The 22770-nt window shown below is 38.7% G+C and overlaps 2 protein-coding genes across 3 annotated transcripts in view; one reads left to right on the plus strand and one right to left on the minus strand.

The window, feature by feature from the left end:
• The first annotated feature begins 70 nt into the window (after window positions 1-70).
• LOC119655408 (cytochrome b-c1 complex subunit 7-like) lies at window positions 71-799 on the plus strand. Its single transcript, XM_038061291.1, has 3 exons — window positions 71-221; window positions 381-428; window positions 492-799. Exons 1-3 carry the CDS (start codon window positions 182-184, stop codon window positions 737-739), a joined length of 336 nt encoding a protein of 111 aa, XP_037917219.1. The 5' UTR covers window positions 71-181; the 3' UTR covers window positions 740-799.
• A 12250-nt stretch (window positions 800-13049) lies between these two features.
• LOC119654519 (sorting nexin-17) overlaps window positions 13050-22770 on the minus strand; it is a 33829-nt gene continuing 24108 nt past the window's right edge. Inside the window, exons 2-7 of one of the 2 annotated variants that reach the window (XM_038059960.1) lie at window positions 22049-22590; window positions 21822-21984; window positions 14596-14802; window positions 14330-14530; window positions 14149-14250; window positions 13050-14085 (exon numbers count right to left, since the gene is read on the minus strand). In XM_038059960.1, coding sequence (XP_037915888.1) covers window positions 13933-14085; window positions 14149-14250; window positions 14330-14530; window positions 14596-14802; window positions 21822-21984; window positions 22049-22590 — 1368 coding nt within the window. In that variant the 3' untranslated portion in view covers window positions 13050-13932. Of the gene's footprint in view, window positions 14251-14329; window positions 14531-14595; window positions 14803-21821; window positions 21985-22048; window positions 22591-22770 lie in introns of both variants that reach the window. The other variant, XM_038059959.1, reaches the window with a different exon arrangement.

A 22770-nucleotide genomic window follows, 5' to 3' on the forward strand; every position in this document is an offset into this window, starting at 1 on the left:
CCTCAACCTCAAAACAAATAAATTTCCCGAGAACTGCCTTATCGACAACTGTCTTTGCAAAATCCCTAAGTGCTTCCCTATTAAGAAGCGATTCCCCATCCACATCTCTCTCACGTTCCTTCATTGGTTCGCACGAATTCTGTCTGACAGTTCGCAGATAGTCCTTAAATTTAAGTGAAAAATGTCGGCGTACGTTGCAAGGAAAGGACCCAAAGTCTTCTGTAAGCACAACACTACACCCTCCTTATGTTTAGTTCAGAATAGGAAGAGGGTCTATCCCGTTTAATATAAAAAACTAATATTGTACACGACTATGAACTATTACATAATTTTCATTCTTCTCTCCCGACTTCAAATTAATAGCAAAACTTTATTTACAGCTGCCTTCGGAAAGTGGGCGTACAACCTGTCTGGTTTTAATCAATACGGTAAGAAATACCTGTGGTCTTCAGTTTGAAATGTAAATAGTGAACTCCTAACCTCTACCCCAGGTCTCCACCGTGACGACTGCCTCTACGAAACGGAGGATGTAAAGGAAGCTATCCGTCGTCTGCCACGCAAATTATACGATGAGCGCAACTACAGAATTATGCGAGCCATTCACTTGTCAATGACCAAGACCATTTTGCCCAAGGAAGAGTGGACAAAGTACGAGGAGGACACAAAATACCTGGAACCATATCTTCAGGAGGTCGTAAAAGAGCGTGAAGAACGCGAAGATTGGAATAAAGACCACTAGAAGTGGCTGGTGTGCAGTGTAAACGAATATTGGTGGAATAAATTAGATAATTATATTTAACAACTGCTGTTTCTGGTGAAAATAAACATTTGATCCCTCCTATTTTCACTGAACGAAAATGGAAAAGATACCTACCCCATTGCAGCTAACTATGGAACCAATATAAAATATTTCGGAAGTAAAGTGAAACCGAAAAACTATACCAAACTACGTATTTAGAAAACCCGTTAAATATAACAAGAACCGCGCAGGAGAGTGACAATCATTAGTGACCGAGCGGGAAAAGCGAACTATTCTATGGTTTACTTTCAAATTCAGTAGCACCGGCGCGGAAAATCTGCTCAAGAGCAGATGTGCACAGAGTGTACGTATTGCGCACCTTACTTTGCAGCGAACCGAGCTTTTACTGCGGGAAAAATTGAAATGGAAGCCACCATTATGCCATGCACATCAGGACGCTAGTTTAGGATTTGTAAGGAACCCTTGCGGTGTTCGGGAAGTCTTTTTTTTTTAAGCAGCTCCGATAGATTTCGGCACTGCAATCAAGATTTCCGTTATCAGCCCTCAATATTGAGTGAGTATCAAATGGGCGACGTTGTATTCATGATATGGGCACGGATGGGTATCGTGTACCCTACGGATCAGTTAACCCATTATTCTGCAAAATTAGAAATAACCATATTTCGCACTGCGCGTACCGTGTGTTTATCATCTTATAGATAAAAGCTTAACATCCTTTTTTGACCAGTACGTTCCCCAGGCTTCCGTGCGTGTGAACGAAAAAAGTAACAACGGGAAGCAAACAAATCTCCCTCTAATCTTCACACTCAAGATGGCTGTATATGTGTGTCTGTTTATGGTGGTAAAGAAGCAGAACCACTGAGCCCTCAGATTCCATTAGCCCATTCTACTGGACTACTCCGTCTACCGAAATAACATACCCCATACACTTTTATGTATTACAAGATTTCCGTTAGTGGAGGTGATGCTACCCTCTGCAACTGGAGTGGATCAGCGCCAAAAATCTGATGATTAACACGTTCATAGGTCAAGAATTCATATATGTTTCATGGATTCCGCTCCCCCATTACTGAATAGACACGTATCATTGTACAATTCCTAATCTAAAGATATGCCTAGCTAGTGAACTATAGACAGTCAGACTGCCCACACTGCTTCTACAAACCTTCCTACTTTTCGACAGAATAAACTTTGCAGTATGTTTTTTTTGGTTCTGACAGGAAAAGTTTAGTTTGTCTAAAATCATTTAAGTTCTGCCACATGTCATTATGGGAAGCTTACTTTCAGTTTTTGATAACACCATTAGCTAATGTTTCTGACACGCCAACTGCTAGTTGCGGTCATATTTTGCTAAAACATCCGAAATTTCGTTTCCCTCTACAACACCGTGAAATACAGTTCAATCGGTTTGTACATTCCTGAACGATTTTCAAGGTGATCAAAGAACTATCCAACAATCTTAGTGCAGATTGGCTACCACTTCCCATTTAACACTTTATGATCGCATACAATGCAACCGCTTCTCGTTTTTATTCGAGAGGTAGATTCCTACTCTAGAAACAGTTTCTATTATTGAGTCCGTGTATTCCCTCACAGCGAGAATTAGAACGCATTGCAAAAACTGAATTCAGTTCTTCCAATAACTCTTCCAAAGCTCTCTGCCCAACATGCCCATTATTTCCGCATAGATATAAACGAATTAGTCTATGAGCTGCTCTCTGTATAGTGCTTTGAATATATATTGTATCAAAGGGCTGTATATTGTGTAACGCTTTTAAGCCGGAACTCTAATTGGCTTCTGGAAACGTCTTAAGTTTAAGTTTAAGTTTTTTATTTACGATAGTGACTTACTTCTAATACATTATTAATTACTTTCTAGCTTAGATATTAAGCTTAACTAACTTAACTTTATTTCAATGGGTGGCTATTACAATTGTTTGGCCTACCCGACCTTCTGTGTAATTTTTACGTTAATTGTATTGATTTAATACATGGATCTTCACATTTGTTTTCAACTGATCTGAATTATTTCAAGACTGCGCTTGCACTAAAAGCGCCAGAAGGCATTACTTACTTACTTAAATTAACTAAGCCTAAACTTAATCTAACTTAATCTAACTTACTGTAACAATAAATACTTAACCTACTATATACAATAGCACATTACATATCTTGTGCTTAGCCTCGATGTACCCCTACCAGGCAGGGAGAATCATATAGGGAAAGGATGGCGGGTTTAAGAGCTTCGCTCACTATTTGGCAGGGCCTTAGGTAGTTGGCCAATGGGAAGGTGCTACCCTGTTGGTAGAGTTGCCGGATTAGTGGATTTGGATGGTTCTCCGTTCTTTGGAAGAACCGTTCCACCAAGTTGAGAACGAATTCTCGAAGAGGTTGTACCTTGGCGCGCCGATATACCTCGGCGTTTTTTCCAACCTTCTTAGTTTTCCAATTATAGGAAAGACCAGTGCAGTATCTTAATATCCGGCGTTCGAATGCCTCACATTTGGACATGGTTCGGGTGGAGCAAGTGATCCACGTGGGTGCTCCATAGCAGATAATGGGTCTGATCAGGGTCTTGTAGAGAGTCAGTTTGGCCTTGGTGCTGAGTCCTACCTTCTTTCGAAGAAGAAAGTAGATCCTACTGAATGCACCGCGTGCCTTACCGATAGCGAGCTCAAGATGTGGCTTGAACTTAAGGAGTTCGTGAAGTTTAACTCCTAAGTACTTGATGGTCTGGGAATTGCTCACTATAGTGTTACCGATCTTCATTTTCAAGCGTATAGCTTTTCTATGGATTCCTCTAGAACCTAGGTATCTAGCTTTCCTCCGGAAGGTGCAGAATTGCGTTTTGGCCTCATTAATCTTAATGCCCCATGCCAGGTAATATTTGCCAAGGTCTTTCAAATACCTCTCGACCGCTTTGGCTGCCCTGTTGGGGTGGAGGCTTGAAGCGAAGATGAGTGTATCATCGGCATATTGAATGAGTTCGGTGCCGGTCTCAGGAGTTGGGACGTCAGCCGTGAAGATATTATAAAAGGTGGGTCCAGAAATGGATCCTTGCGGTACTCCCGATGTTACCGACAAGAGATCGGAGAATTCATTCCCCACACTGACGTAGAAATACCTATCTTCGAAGAAGCTTAGTGCAATTCTAATGATCGGAATTGGGAACTCAAGATCTATCAGTTTGTAGATTAGTCCGTTTACCCATACGGAGTCAAAGGCCTTTTCTAAGTCTAATGCACATGCTACGGTCGGTTTATTATTGACGTTAAGTCTTGCTACGACTGTGTCGTGAAGGTAGCTAAGTGCATGTTGAGTTCCGTGCTTGCTGCGGAACCCGAACTGATGGTTCGGTATAATCTCTTTGAGGTTGCAATATTGGACTAGCCCGATTGTCCATGCTCTCTCAAAGAGTTTGCCTAAATTGGATAATAATGAAACGGGTCTAAAGTTGTTAGGTTCAGTAGAGAAGCCTTTTTTCCGGATCGCAATTATTTTAGCTACTTTCCAGGTGGTGGGAAAATAGCCATTATTTATGCAGTTATTAAATACTGCCAGCAAAAATTTGATGGAGACTCGGGGAAGTTGCCTAATTACGTAATTAGGAATTTCGTCAGGTCCGGCTGATTTTTTACCGTTTAGGTTTGAGGTCAAGTCGGTGAGCTGTGATAAACTCAGAAATTGTTGCGAATCCGTTGGTTTTACCGAGGAGTTCGTTTGGGAGAATGTTACTAATCTATTTGAATGCCTAGAGACAAAGTCGGCGATAGTTGTTTCAACCATCGACACTATTGCCGGGTTACTTTGAGGCGGAGGGGTATTGAGCTGAGACTCAAATGATTCCGCAAGGACTTGCGCCTTTCTGGCGTCTCCGCAGATTGGTTCCTTGTTCCTGGTAAGAACGAAATTACGGGACTTATTTTTCCCCGCTAGCCTATTTATATGTTGAAACATATCTGGCCCGGGTTTAATATCTGCGAGATTACGGGTTAATTCTTTATTGCGGAATTGCGCCACCATTTCCCGGATAATTGTACTCAGGCAGTTAATCCGGGAGAGCAATGCTTTGTATTCAGCATTAACTTTATTTCCATTTTTATGGAAGTTGCGCTTGAGGTTCCTGCGCCAAATCTGTCTGACCTTCATATGTAGCATGATATCATGCGGGAGTTTGTTGTATACAAACTCATCGACTTTGATAAGCCTGGTATTTCTGCGTGTAGCAGTATTGATGGCGTCCGTGGCCAAAATGATTGCTTCGTCGATTTCTTTGTCCGACAGATTGCGATCTGTAGCGAGTTTCTTCAAGTTCAGCCTTGGTGCTAAATCTGACTTGAATTTGTCCCAATCAGTGTGGGCGAATGACCTGATGGTTATCTTAACTCGCTTCTGCAGTTGTGAAGTTGAGGCCATTTTGAGTTCAACTGCAAAATGGTCGGACATGCCTGGCAAGGTTTTGCAGGAAGTTACCTGAAAACTTTGCTTGGTTTCATCAGACAGCAGGAAAAAGTCAATGATGGATTGACTAGCGGGTCTTGTCGGCGAATCCGGCGAAACCACCTCAAGGTTGGCTGGCGTGAAAGGGTCGTGGGGTTTTCCCATTTAAATTTTCTGCCTTATCGCCCCAGGATTTGTGCCGTGAGTTAAAGTCGCCACCGAAGATAAGATATTTTGATTTTAACTGGAGATCGCCCAAGACTTTTAAGTCATGGCCCAGTTGCTCACTTGGGGAATTGTATTTGAAATAAACGGAAACTACCAAAATCCGTTTATTATCGGTAGTTTTAACTATTGCCGCTGCAGCGGAACAGACTAGTAAGCCCTCGATGACGACTTCTTCAAAATGGTAGTCTTTTTTGACTAGAAGGGCAGCGCCCGTGTTGCTGTTATGCCGAATAGTGGTATATCCGGTGAAATTGACATTATGTCTGTGGTTTAGGTGGGTCTCCGAAACGCAAAATATGTCTGCTTTCAGAGTATCAACCAACGCTTGGGCAGTGGCACGTTGGGCGTGTGAGACCAGGGACGCGGAGTTAAATGTGACTATATTTAACTCCATAAGTTCATGAGTAGTTGGATTGCGGCAATCTGCCGCTGCTCATTTGTTTGGGCGGAAGCGAGGCTTTCGACCAAGTTCTTGAAGGCCAGTTTGTTGCCTTGTGGAGCTTGAGGTGCAGCTCTAGGAAGAGTATTCCTAGCTGCTTGGGCGTATGATACACCTGGCCGGGACAAGCTTTGTGACATCTGTGTCACCGTTTGCTTGGTCCTCGCCGTTTCAGCATTTTTTCGCGCCCTGCCAGCTTCCCTTCTGGCAACCATATCTTTGTATGCCGGGCATCCGCGGTAGTTGGCAGGATGTCCGGTCTGGCCGCAATTGCAGCAATGCGGCACATCCGCCGATGGTGTGGGGCATTCCCCGCGAACGTGTTTCTTTGCGCACTTCACGCACCTGTGCACAATGGAGCAGTTAGGGGCAATGTGCCCGAAGTTCTGGCAGTTGTAGCACTGCACTTCTTCAATTGGCTTGACTTTCTCAAGCGAAATCTTCTGGTGAAGTATATACTTTATTTTTTGTACTTCACTGAGCTCTTGGGATGGCTCGAAGGTGGCTATGAAAAGTCCCGATTGAGACCTCATCGGGAGTGCCGGGTTCTGGCTGTGCAGAAGCTTATCTGCACGCGTAATTAAGTTGGCCACAGTTTTCACTTTTAATTGCGGGTAATCTTCATTAAGTTCCCGCAATATGTCTGCTGGGTCTGTCTCCCTGTGGAGACCGCGAAAAACCAGCGACTTTGTTCTAAGGGTCGGTGGGGTGCTGGTGGTGGCGTGAAGCCCTTTCTCTCTTATGAGAGCGAAAATCGCAGCATGGTCTTCAACCGTCTCGGCGAAGATGAGGGTCTTGTCAGCCCTCGTGTTCTTCAGGGTTGCTTTCAACCCTTTTTCTTTAATGAATTTTAAGAACTGTGGTACATTCAGCTTGTACCCAGTTATTGGGGGGATTTTCGTTTTTTTGGGAGTAGCTGCTTGGGGAGAAGGTTGTGGGGCGGTTGGTGGGGCACTTACAATAGTTGCACTAACCTCTGGAAACGTCAAAATTTTAACAAACGTAAGGCGAATATCAGTCAAAACACATTCCCGCCTATAACGACGTAGAGCAGCTCGAATCCTGGTCATTTTTTCGTTGACGCTTCAAACGAACGGACATTTAAAAGGTGATTGGGTTTTAACAGTTGATTGAAAATGAGTGAAATTGAGGATGTAATTCGTGTGTTTGAGAAAGTTAAGTGTGTTAAAGAGTTGAAAGACTTGCGTGATGAATTAAATAATAGGAAAAAAAGGAACAGGTCATGTGGTAAGAAAGTGGATCGGGGTAGGAGCGGATACTTTGTTGTGACTTTCAAGCAAATAAAAGCACACAATCCTGAGCATTTTTTTTATTCACACTAAAATGGTGAGAGAAGCGTTTGATTGTTCAATTGAATTGCTGAGGCCACTTTTGACTAAAAAAAAATTCAATAAAAAAACCGATTGAGCGAGAAAGAGAGTAGTAAGTATTAGTAGTTGTTTCAAATTACACTATTTTAAAAAATTTATTTTATAGTCATTTTTCGCAAGGAACTTCTATCCAAAGTGTTGAATGGAGTTTCAAAATGGGTAAGGAGACTGTGCGGGCTTTGGAAATTTGTTCCATAATTTGGGAGAAATTATCTCCAATTTATGTGTCACAGCGAAGAATTCGAAGAAATAGAAGCTGCCTTCTGAAGCGAGTGGAATTTGCCAATTGTATCGGCGCGATAGATGGGAAGCATATTGCCATTCAGTGCCCCGCGAGGCCAGGAAGCCAATATTAAAATTCCAGAATATGTCTAGCATCGCGCGATATTGCCCTCATAGACTTTTCGGGCTAGATTATTCTTACCCATATGGATCTCCGAGGAACACATGAGGACTAGATAGGAAAAATTATCAACGGTCTTACAGTTGTAGTCTCCTATCTTTATTTTTCCTGTTTAACCAGTGCGGTTTGATGTCGATAGTTGATTGGTTTTTGGTGCTGATGTTACCACCATATATTTCGTCTTACCTTCATTGATGTGCTGCTCAAAATCTCGCGCCGCCTGCTCGATCTGGATGAAAGCAGTTTGTACAGGCAGCTCATCAGTCGAACCTTCGGCAAACTAACATTACCATTACAGGCAAGCGACTACTACAAGAAACGAATTAAAAGAATTTGTTTATAGTCAATGTATTAAACGTTTAAGCTTTCAATAAAAGCCTGTTATATTTCGAAACATTTGATTTTAATCATAAACACTTAAAAAATTCCAATTTATCTTCTGAATAATTATATTGGGAACTCTGGGGAAAAGTTCTTGTTACAAATGTACGGTCTGTGTATTCAAAATTAAACGAACGTGTGTCAAGCATTTACTTCCTACCATTGTGTTGCATTACTAGAACGGCTAATCGCGCTCTGTGTGTGCCGGAAATTAGGCAACACATTTTCTTGTTGATAAGTATATAGGTAAATTTGCCAGTTGCGAGATTGGAAAATAATAGTGCATAAGAATAGATTAACAATTATCATTAACAAGCTGAAAAACATATAACATATATCAAATATTAACATGAGGTGTCGCATGCACACAATTTTGAATTTGACTTGAACTGTTTGTAAATGATTCTACTCAACTCTAATGCATCAATAAAATATGTACAAATGAACAAATATGTGGGGTTCCATCGTTTTTCGCAGAAGCCGGTTATTTAAAACTGCACCAAAATATCAATTTGAAATTTTGCAATCACCTTCAAAACACCAAAAAAACACAAAAAGTAAAAATAGCACTTCACAAACACGTTCGCCACTCATATTTCCTATGACATCTGTTTGATATTTTCTATGCTAAATTTGGTTGTTTTTTTTTTCTCTGCTAAATTTGGTTGTTTTTTTTCTCTGCTTAACGGAAGTTTAACGAGACTATCAGAGGGGAACATTTCATATTGTACGTCCAATATAGGCAGTCGCATTCAATTTCCGTGGAGGGATTTCAAGTACGTCGTCGCATATGCTCATCATAGTTCCGGCCTTAGGCCTGGTGTGGATGTCCTACTCATGGTACCGGTAAAACCCAAACACACAATTATTTGCAATGCGACCAGTTTACAGTGAAAACTATTTTGTTTCACGTTAACTCAGCACACCACGGATGCATAAGCTTACATCCGTCTAATTATAGCAACGTATCTCCACATTACCACGCAAGACTTTAGTCTCAATGTCGAAGCAGAGGTTCGTCTGTACAGCTCATAGGCTGTTAGAGCTCGTTTCACCTTTACCACAGCCCTGACGAGAGGAGCGGATAAAAAGGGAATAATGGAGGGCCACGTAATTTTCCGAGCTCCGTTTTTCCGCATAGCTATGTCATCCGCATAAGCTTGGGCGTATATTGACAAATTTTGCGGTTCACCTAGTAGTGAGTTGATCAGACGATGTGGTCGATCTGATTACTCGCACGAGCATGTCCCCCAATTGATCTTATAGCAAGACTCTATGTTCAGTGTGCTAACGGTAATTTTACGATTACTAAAACCATGCCTCCCCATTACATGCCGAAGTAAAGCAGAAATTCTTTAAGTTGCTGTCTTTGAAAAAAAAGTAAAAATGACCATAATCAACAGTAAAACTATAAAACAATCAGTTTAAGCCAGAAATTACTCAGTCGTTAGTGTATAACCTGATCATTTTCACCACTATTTAGTGGAGAGTGGTGGGGGCTAAAAAATAGAACACAGTTTAATTTCAGAATTTATTTAATCCACGGCTACATTCCTTGTTCCAGAATGTTTTTGAATATTTTTTATTGACTACAAATCCTCAAAGATGTCATCGATTTGAATATTTTTAAGAAAACCAAAAAATAGAGTACAATGAATATAGCATACTCATGTCATACTTAGTAGTAATAGTAATTAATAACATTCTTCAGGATGCTTACAATGCACAATGCTACACGTTAAAAAGTTACGGCGATAAACTGTAGCAAGTATACGGAATGCGCGGGGGGCAACAACAACTTTCAAACGCGGTTTTTCCAAAACACAGTTTTTTTCGAACTTGTAACAATAATATAGTACAATATATAAATAATATAGTAGTATACAGTATAATATATAAATATTTTATTGAATATTATAGTTGAAATTCATGGACCCATTTTCAGAAACTACCCAATCCAAAAATCTGAAAAAAAATCAAGAGACTGCCACTATATGGTGTTTCCGGAATAACCTCCATATCGATATCTGTTCATATAAAGTTGATTATAGTATATTACTATAATTGACAGTAATTAACTGCAAACACAAAAGTTTGCAGGAATGTAACTAACCAAATTATAGTAGGTCCACCGAAAGTGGATATTTTCCCATAATATATGCATACGTTTCGCGCTAGGTACTAATGGAACAAATGCTCACTCAAATATTTTTATAAAAGAAATATACAAACCTTTCATACCTGAAGCGTCCAGGTTCCGGTTTCCCGACTTGTTTATATGTGTTCCTGTCGAGCAGTGTATCTCCATTTATATTCTATATAATGACTGCAAAAAATTCCCAGTTTGATTAAATGCTATTAAAAGAGTTATAAAATTTATAAATCATTTTATTTTAATGGACTGTCGAAAAAATCCCAAAAAAAAACAATAAAAAACGATTTTGACCCAAGACGACGCCCTTAACGGGTCATATACAGTTGTGATAGCCGCCGAAATTATTATATTCTTCAAGTACATTATCTCAAAAATATTCTCACCAAATTTCATAACGATTGGAGCAATACGTCTGAAGTTATGGCTTTTTATCACGCATTGCCTCACTGCTCCAACGTAGTTGTGCATAGACCTTTGAACCTTCTTCATCGTATATACCGCTTGTAGTTGCAGCCGCAAAAAAGCGATAATGGCTTGTAGCCATCAAATTGATGTTTTAGAGTCTGTAGAGGGAATACTATATGACCCTGAAATCGACGAATAGATGTAAATAAATAAGTTAATTTTTAGAAAGAAAAACACAAACTTGTAATGTGATTATCCCAGAAACGTGTTTTTGTAAAAGTGCCTTTGCAGTGGACAAGATTACTAAAAAACTATTAAACGGCAAATTTTTACAGCAAGGAGCAGGCGAGTCCCTTGCATGCGGTTGCTTTTAAAACAGACTGTGGGCTGACTCCACTTCACTTGAAGGATCGATCTTTCAATACTCTGAGTGGGGTAAAGTCGAACCAAAAGCGGATCGATGAACGGAAGACAAAGACAGTGCACGGCAAACACGTAAATTGTCTTTGGCAGCCATTTGGCGATTTGCTGTGTGCAAGGGAGCTCATTGCTGAGACGGAGGGATTCATGTGTATTATTCAGGAAAGAGCGGGTGGAGAACGACCAGTGCAGAATGTGTGGTTCGGCGTTAGAGATGTTGAACTATCTCATTTCTGGCTGCACTGTTATGGCACCGATGCAATACACGAACCGGCATAATGCTGCATGCAAGGTAATTCATTAAAACCTTGCATACAAGCATGGGCTGGACACGGGAACATGTCCGGTTTACCGGTAAGAGCCGCAAGCAGTTATTGATAGTTCTGTTTACAGCATGTATTGGGACAAGCAATGCAACTTAGCTGATCGTCACATTCCACACAACAAGCCTGACGTGCTGTTAGTTGATAAGACGGATCGCTAAGCGTATGTTATCGCTGTTGCTATTCCTCATAATAACAACATTGAACGGAAATACGTAAAGAAGGTGAACTATAAGCCACTGGCTCGGGAAATCAAAGAATTTTGGCGTCTCGAGAAAGTGGTTGTAGTCCCCATAATAACGTCAGCTACAGGTATTGTACATAAATCCCTCACAGCTTCCCTTGATGTTCTGGGACTCTCGTACAGTATAGTTCAAACCATGCAGAAATACACCAGAACATGTCGTCACATTACCCGCTGCAACTATATTAAACCACTTAAAAGCGTTTTTTTCTAAATGACTCTTTTTCCACTGCCCGCTAGTTTACCTCGGGATCTACAGAACCAATTTTCATAAATCTTAGTGCGATTTATTTGATACATGCTCTACATGACAATTCACCACATTTAAACCAAGAAAGGAAAAAAATATGTTGGCGTGCAAAAAGTGACTAAAAAAAGGTCGGTTTTTCAAACTTGATGAATTGCCACGTAAGGGACGTTACACTTTGGATTTTCTGTTTGAGACTTGCAAATTTTAATATTAACTGTCCGCCATGCTATGAGGTGCTTTTGCGAGGTGCTTGGCCTCCATAAATAACCAAATGATGAGAATAAAAAAAATATATTTATTTGTACTTTCAAAAAATTGGTTAATTGGCTATAAAAATTTACATATCCATATTTAATAAAGGAGCTGAGGAAAAATTCATAAAAATTGGTTTTTGGGCCTTTTAACATAGACCTTAAGTACTTTGTATAAAGAGTCTTGAAAGCAAAACTGGATATTGCCGTCAGGGGAAAGAAGGGGATTCTGGTGAGTAATGCAAACAAATCCTAAACAAGAAAAGTGGAACTTACATGCAATGAGCATTGAGCTAGAAAAGATGAATATATTCTGCGAAGAGACGATAGTACTACATATTCTCACGAGATAATATCACACAAGACTAATCAACGCCTATATCATCGATACTGACTTTTAGCTTTGTATTTTATTTGAAATAATTAAGACTTGCTTTTTTATGATATTTATTAATCTGCAAATTTTGATATTTCGGGAACCACTTGTTTCCTTCACCAGTGTTAACAATTCTAGGTTTTAATTGTTTCAAATAACTTAATCGCTAGAATCGCCGCGAAATTATACTCAGAATGTGCATTAGCCATCCCCAGGGACCCATACGCCTTCTGGACTGTTTTAAGGCATGTGATTTTAGGCCTTCCTCAGACAGTGGTTTCTACTGCATATTATAGTTAGCATAAAAAGAGCGGTATTTTCCTAGTGGGTCATTTATCCACTACAGATTCCGTTTTCAAAATCAAAAAGTTAGTACGTATTCGGCCCCTACGCTGACGTAGCCTTTCATTTCAAATGGTGTGAGCACACGTCGTAGACAAGTGTTGATGAAGTTCGAGGTGTTCGATTAATAATAGCGCTCACTTTCCATGTTATACGAAATTAAGTTTTATCTGCCGTTACACTTTTTTTAGTTATTCAAAAAGGATCATAAGCTAGTTTGCTTGAAAATAAAATAAGACACTTTGTTTGTTTTTTTTTATTATTTTCTCAAATAAACATTTGGCACAATAAATTGACAGTAACGAAAGAATTATGTTAAAATTTAAAATGAATACGTTATTGAAAGCAGGATGAAGCCATTCAGTTCATATCCCATATTAAATATGCATGAACTTATGAAAAAAAGGGTGATAACATTACAAATACGCGAGTAAAAATAACTGATGTAAATCGCTTTTAATTATACTAACATATTTTTATATTGTAGCAATATCATCACAACTTAACGTAGATTGGCAGTTTTTGAATTTTCTAATGATCCCCTCGTTTTACAATGCCAATTAATAATTATGCTATTTATAAATATGTTTTAATAGCACATTTAAATTCATCATGAGAAATCATCTTAAAGACCTTCTAGCGAGAAAATAATGAAACAATTACAATAACAATGACAATTGCATTCTTGCCAAATCTGACACAGAAATGAACTCAAAAGGACCAATTTTTATTTTTTTATACGCTGCTACGTCGTAGTCATATACAAAAAAGGATATGTGAGATATTTACACGTGTATTCTAACGATTTCTGAAAAACTCGATTCGAAAATCTTACCATGTATATCATCTCTCCCTTAAGAGTCAAATATATTGTACCTATAAAAGTCTGGATATTCTTAATAAAATTCGACTTAATTCGTTCAATTTAGCTTGTATAGTGAGTTGTATGTGTTGTGTGCGCGGATTCAATTTGTGTGTATAAATTACATATTTATTTTAATATTACGTACTAGAATATAGAAAAACAAAGGATGAAGAAAAAAATATTTTTGTTCGATATCTTATATCGACGTTTTTTGTTTAGTTGGACATAGATTATATTATTTTAGCCCTTAGCTCTACTATTAAAGATCATCGTCGCCGATGCCTTCGAATGCCTCATTCTGAACTGACTCGCGCCCATTTTTGAAGAAAACTGTTGTCGAAATTTTCTTACGTATTTTATTACGCATTGAAAACGATTCGGACGGCGATTGTATTGGCATGTCGATATCATTCTGTATTAAAAAATACCGATTTTTATTACAATATAATCTTTTCAGTATTGTTTGTTTGCTTACCAAACTTGAAATAGTATCAGATGAACTTGATTCTGATATTCGATGATTCACTCCTCCGTCTCTTCGTATATAAGATAATGGCGTTACATTTGTGCATTGTATCTGAAAAATACGAATAAATAAAAAAAAAACAATTACCTTATTTATCTATTCCAGATGTGTACTTTCTGAAGATACATACCTTAGCATTAAAATATTCATTGCCATCTTTCTGATTCAGCAATTCGTCCACCATTCCTTGTAAGCATACAGACATAAGCATAGCTTGTTCACTAGATATCGTTATCCATTTCAAACAATTCTTTGTCATAAGATATTCGAATGATAGTTCCAAATTTTGAATTTGACTTTCAATTGATGAGTTTGATGAGACCTCTTCATTCTGTGAACAGAAATATTAAAGTGAGTAATTGTTCAATGATCTGCTTCTCGGTGACGCAGACTCACATTATGGATAGTTGTTACCCGCCAGCACCTCATTCTAGTCACTTTGAATTTAGTCTCCTGTATTTTCATTCCAACATTTGTACGTATACTTAATTCTTTATTACCTATCACAATTGTAGCTACAGTATTTGGCTCGGGATAATCAACGACAGCATTCGAAAATTGTATTGTACCATAGGATGGCAGTTTTCTTGCAATTTCTAAATACTGGAATAAGAAAGGAAATTATAATTTTTGATATTTCTGATATCTTAAATTTTCAAATGAATGTTTTGAATGAGTTTTTTTGAGGAAAGAAAGATGTTCAGTTCATAAAGTATTCTCGAGAGCAGAGATCCAATTCTAGGAATGCAAATCAGAAGGCTCTTCCGGTCACGCTGCTCCCAGGGCAGAGGTGAGGCACGATTAGCCTCCGTCCTGGTAAGAAACCGTAAGGCCGTCATCACCTGACATTTTTTGTAAACTTATAATAGATAATGTAACTAATGACGTAATACTCAATTGTAATTATACTTTCTTAAAGTATGAAGATATTTTGGTCTGCTTCTTCGCGCTCATCCTCGTCTGAAGATTGATTATCATTATCGGTCTTCAGTCTTTTCACGTGTTTCAAAATATTCTCATTTGTAAGATCTCCGCAGACTTCTATGTTCGCGTCAACGTTTACGAAGTCTTGGTAGGTTACAGCTGCATTGTGAACTAAATCTGCCCAATCTTCTACTGAGATACACATTTCTATTAGTTGTAAATCTCCAAGGTCTTCTTCAATGTTCGAGTGGTTAAAGCCGTTTATTTTGGAATTGCAATTGTTTTTTGATTGACCATATCCCATGCCCTCCTACATATCCGTGAAGCTTGAAAGATGTCGATTGTAACTTTGTTGTGCTTGTCCATATAAGCACCAGAAGAAGGCAATAGTAGTGATTGAAGCTTTTAATGATCCCTTGATCCATTGGTTTTGCAATGGACGTCATGTTTGCGAGGAAAAATTCGACTTTTACGTTTTCCATTTCAAGGATGAAATTGTGAACTGTATAGTTGTCGATAAAGAGCATTATATTCCCTTCCTTCTTTCTAAATTTGCTGTTCAACTTCAAAAGGCATTTCGTAAAAACTTCACCAGTCATCTGTGCTTTCTTATTTGATTCATATTCCACTGGTTTAGTTTTCATATTCTTAAAACATCTTGGGTTGGCAGACTTTCCGATCATAAGCAATGGTAATTTTTCAGAGCCGTCCGTAAATAATCAATAGTGTTAGGTGCTCCTTACTGCGCTACACCACTCTCCTATAAATGCCGAAGTTTTGTCGGGTGTACATTTGAAGAATAACTCAATTTCATCCGCATTAAAAATATCTTTGGGATCAATGTCCGTTATCAATTCCGACAATGTCATTTTCCAACTGCATACTATTTGTTGGTCAACGCCACCACTCTCTCCACAAACACTTTCAAATGTGTGTTCTGCTCTCAAAAACCTTCAAGCTAATCCGTACTAGCTTTCAAATCATTTTTACCTAATTTTGAAGCAAATTCTACTGCTTTCGTTCGAACCAATCCAACCAAGGACCCACTAAGAGGGACATTCTTACCATGCGACTGTTTAAACACATTCATCAATGACAGGATTTGTAGGATCTTTAACTCTTTTTTGATACCACCGTTGGCACAACAATCCAATTGTATCAGGGCCTTGAAGTGTGTTACAGCACTTCATTCAAGACCGTAATGGTACACTACAGGATAGGGTTATTACCCTGATTTGACTCAGGTACTCATTCACAGCTGAGTCGACTGGTATACGACGTCAAATCACGATACAAATACCACTGCCACCAGTGAGATTTGAGCCGCAACCTTCCGTACGACAGCCTTGTGCTCTAACCACTCAGTATTGCGAGAGGAAGGCGCTACGACTTCCTTTCGACTGCCATACTAAAACGTATAACGAGATGTGGGAGAATAGACACACCAACCGTAGAAGAACTTAGCCAGGTTGAGAACAGATATCCGAAAACCGGAAACTGACTAAGGCACAAAAGTGCACTGGCAATGTAAAGCAGAGAAGCAAGCCGAAATAATTTTATTAGAGGATTTTGTGAGGGGAGCGAACAGATCACAGAAACACCCAGCCTTTCCAGGTTTAAGCATCCTTTACTTGTGTGAAACAGGAAGATGAGACGGTTACCGAGAATAAGGAGTATAGAGTGCACCTACTTAACTTATTTTCGGGGTCCTATACCACGTTGGAGGAGAGTAAGATTTTGTTTTGCACCCCGATAGAAGACAGAGAGAGTATCATGAATACCGTGGGAATATCTAAACCACTGAAATAAACCGAAATGGATAGTATCCTCCCAAAAAAGTCATTCAAAGTTTGCTCCTGGAGGTGGTAAGGGAGATTGTAGATACAGGGATACATACCAAGGCATAGAGGTAGACAAAAATGGTTTTCTTTTGAAAGGCAGAAACAATCCTTTCCAACCCAAATCGTTTAGAACAATTTGTCTGACATCGTTCCTAGTTTTAGGCATCAACATTAGCACTAACATTCCAACGTGTAATCCTTTACGTCCAAACCAACATCCATACCGATCAGAAGAATCAACAGAAACTGCAAGACGCAATAGATACTAGCAAATTTGCTTTGGATCGGTTTTTGGACATCGAAGTGCTATTGAAAAAGAAACGGAGACGGCCTTTTACCTTCAAGCCGAAAATTCAAGCCTATTTATTGGAATTAACTGAGCAAAATTATCGAAAATAATTGGGAATTCCGTCACTCCAAAGTGTCACAGAGGACTATGTGATAAGATTTCGGTCACCTTAGTTGTCTCAAATAAAAAAAAATTAATACGTTTTTATTTAGTGATACGTTAAATAATATATCGTAAAGCAATTTTTTTTTAAATTTTCAGAAATAATAAATTTACGTGATGGATTTTGAGCGTTTTTTCAGTACTGTATCTTAGAAAATATTACAGATAGAGGCGTCTCTGAGGAAACACTGGGAATCTTTTTGTTCTGGGTTTTGAACAGCTCTGGTAAAATTCTTCTCACTTCTCACTACCTCTTACCAAATATCGTTATGTTGTTTAGTTTTTTTTTTAAAAAGTCCACAAAATTTGCCATATTTTTCGGCCTTCACAGTGGTTTACCCCAAACAATTGATTGTCTGATATACGGACAAATTGGTCATGGCAAAGGGGATGCAAGAATCGTTGGTCCAAGGAATCCAATCTTTAAAGGAATTATAAGGAGCAGAAGATTTCGGTTCTAACCGACAATAGGTTATCAAAATGCTCGAATACAATCAAGAGAACTTTAAATTCGTGTGGGAATGTATTGATAAAAAATGAACAATAAGAAAGACAAGGAGAAACGCTGTACTATGGACCAAACCCTTCAGTGGAAGCGACCCTCAGGAAGGAAGAGGAACGGCTAAGAGAACCATACTAAGGGGGTTTCCACAAATGGAGTAGTCCAGAATGTTTATAGGGCCATAGGGATTGTTTAAACCTTAAAAAAAGAAGCCTTAAAATCACATTGGATATACTTACATGCTAGACGACTACCTAAAGGAGGCAAATATATCTGAAAACATTGTCTGCAGATTTTGTGCAGAGAGCAATGAAATTTACATATTTTGAGACAAATCCCAGCACATGTGCAAAGCAGGAGAACACACCTTCATCTTGCACTCTTTTTGGTGGCTTGAAGCGATCTTGCTAAGGGATACAAAACAGCTACGGTCGCCTATCCATTTTTACTCAATTATTTTTTCAATTGTTTTCAATGACAAGCCTTGATATTAGTCGTTAACAGTTCACGACTGCAATCAATGACTGCTGATCCGACACTCTCCCGGCAATTAAAAAAACAAAGTGTTTTGATCACAGAGTTTACCTTGCAAAGCAAAGACCCATTGTTCGTCCAGAATTTTTAAAAATAAAAAATTGCAAATACGGCCTCTAAATGGCACGTATAATGTGCGACAATGTCACGTGTGAAACACTACAAGCATATGAAACTGTCGCTTTCACATTAATCTCTTATCATTGCATTTTATTGTTTTGCGTAGCTACTTCGAATTTTCCTTTATTCGTCATTCTACCTAACTTCGTTTCATTATCGGCTTAAGTTATGTGCATATTTCGCTTAGGTGCAATCATATTTCAATTACAAGCTACAGAAGCCGACATATCACCAAATGCGAATTGTTCAGAAAGCAAAAAAAAACTTTTCAGTGAGAAGCTAAATATAAGAGACTGAAACTTATTTTCTGATTCTGCTTGTTTACAGATTGCGAAAATATGACAATGAGAATTTGTGGCTCCTTTTGCATTCCATCTTATAATTGGTGTATTTCCTCCATTGTAATTTTAATTATGAATCATAATGTTGAATTGAATTGGGCGTTATGATATGAAGATTACAATTGATACATGATTTAAACGAACGTGAAATTATGCGTAGTGTCAAGTAGAATGCACCCCGCAAACAGCTAATAGTTTAAAGTTACGTCTAGATTTAAATTGGAATCTTAGAGACATATTAGTTCTACTATTTATAAGACACCAAAAAGGAAATCGTTGCAAAACGGATCGGCATTCAACCAATCCATAACTGTTCGATTGAACGAATGCAACAACTAGATTCACTAGCATTCATAAGCTCATCAGAATAATATACTTTTTTTTAAAACAACTTTTTGTGCCTAAACAAATTGCGTTGCAAATTATTGTTTCTTTTAAATTTATTTCGTTTTACTTTTTCTCATTTATCGAATAAATGTTATCTATTTGAGTGTATTTTACGTATTTATTAAGTTTTTGTGGGCGGACTGGTTAAATATGGGGGTGTCCAATTACGCCAAATAATCCATCAAATCATACACAAGAAAAAAAAATAGGCAAATCGATTTGCCTCTGCCCTGGTAAGAAACCGTAAAGCCGTTATCCCCTAATTTTTTGAAAGTTTGGGTTCTAAGCCCTAAACGAGGGGTCCGTGGACCAAAAAAGAGGAAGTAAGTTGCTCCTCATTTGGTCCGGTTCAGCATTCAGTTGATGCGGTGTTAGGACCCCACAATTCTCAAGAAAATACATATTCAAGATTTGGACTAGCGAATCAATGTCTGATGATTGGTAACGAGACATTATCTGCCACATATATGAGATGCGTGCGCGGATTTCATCATCGTAGCTGTTATCGGACGCTAGACAGCCACTAACTATGTTAATATAAAAATAATGGCGAACGAAGTTTTGTTGGACAGATGCGCGAATAAAAATATTTGAGAACTTCAGCTACCCTCTTGTGAAGTCACGCTTTGAAATATACTACAAAGGAAAGGTATAAATAACAAATTTTATGTTTGATTTTCTTGCGATCACCTGCAACCGAATACGAAATAAACAACACAAACGGAGAGCACATGTTAAAATGCTTGGAAATGAAATACCCAAACATCCCCTTCCCCAAAAGTGGTAAGGCATTCAATTTAACATTAACACGCAAGTGACGGCGGATTAGAATTTAATATGCAAAGAAATCTAATCAACAGGTTTTATTCCTCTGATTGTCATCCAAAAAGATTTTTCATTTAACTAAACTACTCCACTAAGTAAACAGAAATGTTTTTTTTAGACTTTGTCCTATCCAAAAGCAGGATTGAGTCGTGATCGTTTGCACTATTTTTCTTTGTCATTTTCCTGGATGCAGTCGTGAGGCTTTCAAAACGCCATTCAGCGTATCAAGCCGCCGATATTTCGGCCGTTTACCATCGACTTCGATGTTCAAATTGGTTTGGCAAGTGAATTCTCGTCAGCGCGAATTGCATGACCATACTACCTCAATTTTTCCACGATCTATGCAACCCCACATCGATCGTGGATATTCTCATTTCGGATGTGATCAAGGTGTGTTACGCCACAAGTCCAATGCAACAGATTCGTCTTCATTATCGTGAGACGGCGTTCATTTGTCTTTTAGAGTTTGCCAGCATTCACAACTATAGAAGGCAACAGGGCGATCGAGATTGCGGTAAATTTTATATTTGAGACGTTCGTTGATACGTCGATAGAATGTCTTAGGCACTGCCCACAGGGAGAGAATGTAGAAACACCATATCCAGGAATATATCAGCAATCCTGCAGATTGCTCTGGGGCTGTAGGATTGCAATAGATAAGACCTGGCGACTATCACCACAACGGATTCATTGGATGTATACACCATAATAAAGCCCATTCTGATGCATGCATCAACTGTTGGACGAGACTGAACTTTGCTAACGAAGCATCTGGAGCAGATACAAAGGCCCGGTTGCCTAAGTATTACTGGAGCAATGAGTACTACGCTCGAAGCTATTATAAATCTAGCCCCCATTCATTTGGAGGTGAAATGGAAAATAGCCAACGATGCATATAGACCCGATACCGTTGGCGCGCGGAAGGCGCCCAATCCTACGGACTTGCATCCATCTGGAAATTCCTTGATAAACATCCGGTGACTCTGTTACCGGCCGATAATATGGTTTCCAGTTTTGTCTCTGAAAACACATGCTCTATCGTAATCATCAAAAGAGAAGAGTCGTCGATAAGTGGGCACGGGTTTTTCGGGATTACAGACCTAATAATCTTCACTGACGGGTCAGTCATGGAAGACGGGTCGGACACAGGTGTGCTCTCAGGTAATCCGCTTATGGAAAAATGACAATCAAACTCCAGGCGGAGGAATATGTCATTTCATTGTCTTTCCCCACCCACATGTCCGAGAATGGTATTGTCAATCAAATTTTTATAGCATTCTGCGATTTCATTCAAATCCGTTCTGCCGTAGGTCTGCATCTGTCTATTGATTCGTTCAACCGAACACAAGTGGAAGACGAGTTGTTACGCTTATATAGAAGATACACGTGATGAAAACTATAGAGCAGAGTAAAAGATATGGCGAAGGGTAATGATTTAACACATCAAGGCAAAATTGATCTCAAATCTGTCCAATACCCCACTGAAGACCTTGGTAGACTACTTCCGGAGAGAACGAATAGCAACAATTCTAAATTGCATTCCTGATTCAAAACTAAAAAATAAAGTGTATCAAATTTCGTCGTGCCCATTATTCAGATAAATTAAAAACTGGATTATTTTGAAGGAAATTCAGTTTTTGATGGCGGAAGAAATTGTACACAAATATATAAGTGATCGCAATACAATTTTTACTTACCTCTTTCTTGTTCCCTCGATCCTGCAAGGATGCCATTTGATCTTTTACATCTTGTGTCGCTATTATCCAATCACATTCAATATCACTAACAGTCTGTATGTAAAGAAGATTTAAGGCGATATTATCCTGCATTAATTGCAGATCGTAACGTGGGTCCCAATAACTAAAAAAAAATACCAAGTATAACATTCAGCTGCTCCTTTTCATTTTTAGAGAAACTAACTCACCTTTTACGAATTACTATTTTACAGTCATCTATAATTCGTTGCGATATATACGGCGATTCAAAGTCCATTAGTTTTCTTATTAGCGTTACTCGTCCATCGCGCTCCTTACGCATCAAAAACAGTGAGAAATAGTACGTATACTCACTGGGTAAATCAATATTATGGCAAGCTTTCTCTAAAATCTTTGTTGAGCATTCAGTCGTGTAGCCGTTCACAGGTATTCGATAGTTATTCATTAAATAAACATCCAAAATTGTTTCCCTTGTTTCTATGCAAGACGATTCTTGCTGTGCGTTCAAAAGGAATGTCCGCAATAAATCGGATTTTGAAAATACGGGGTCTTGCCCAATTAGCTGGACATAGCGTTCTAAACATGACCGCCGATGTTCCAATTGATTTTGGGTAAGTGGCAAAAGTTTCTTTGGCGGAAAAGGCGGCAATTCCAGGGAGGATAGAGAACGCTTCAGTTGCTCGTGCAAACTGTGCAGTTGCTTGTAACGTAAGCAACAATGGAAATTGCCATTAATGTAGATGTTGTAGCCCTGAAAGTAGAAGCAAAAGTTCATTTTATTCTATCTTCGTTCTAATCTATCTAATAATACATATTATAAAGGAAATGTTATTGTACGATTGTGTAATGGGAAACAAGATTGATAGCGTTATGTATACAGAAGTGACCATTTGAATTGAAATTCGCTAATTCCGCTATGTGTTATCTGCAT

This window comes from Hermetia illucens, chromosome 4 (genome assembly GCF_905115235.1).
Source record: "Hermetia illucens chromosome 4, iHerIll2.2.curated.20191125, whole genome shotgun sequence".
Classification (NCBI taxonomy): domain Eukaryota; kingdom Metazoa; phylum Arthropoda; class Insecta; order Diptera; family Stratiomyidae; genus Hermetia; species Hermetia illucens.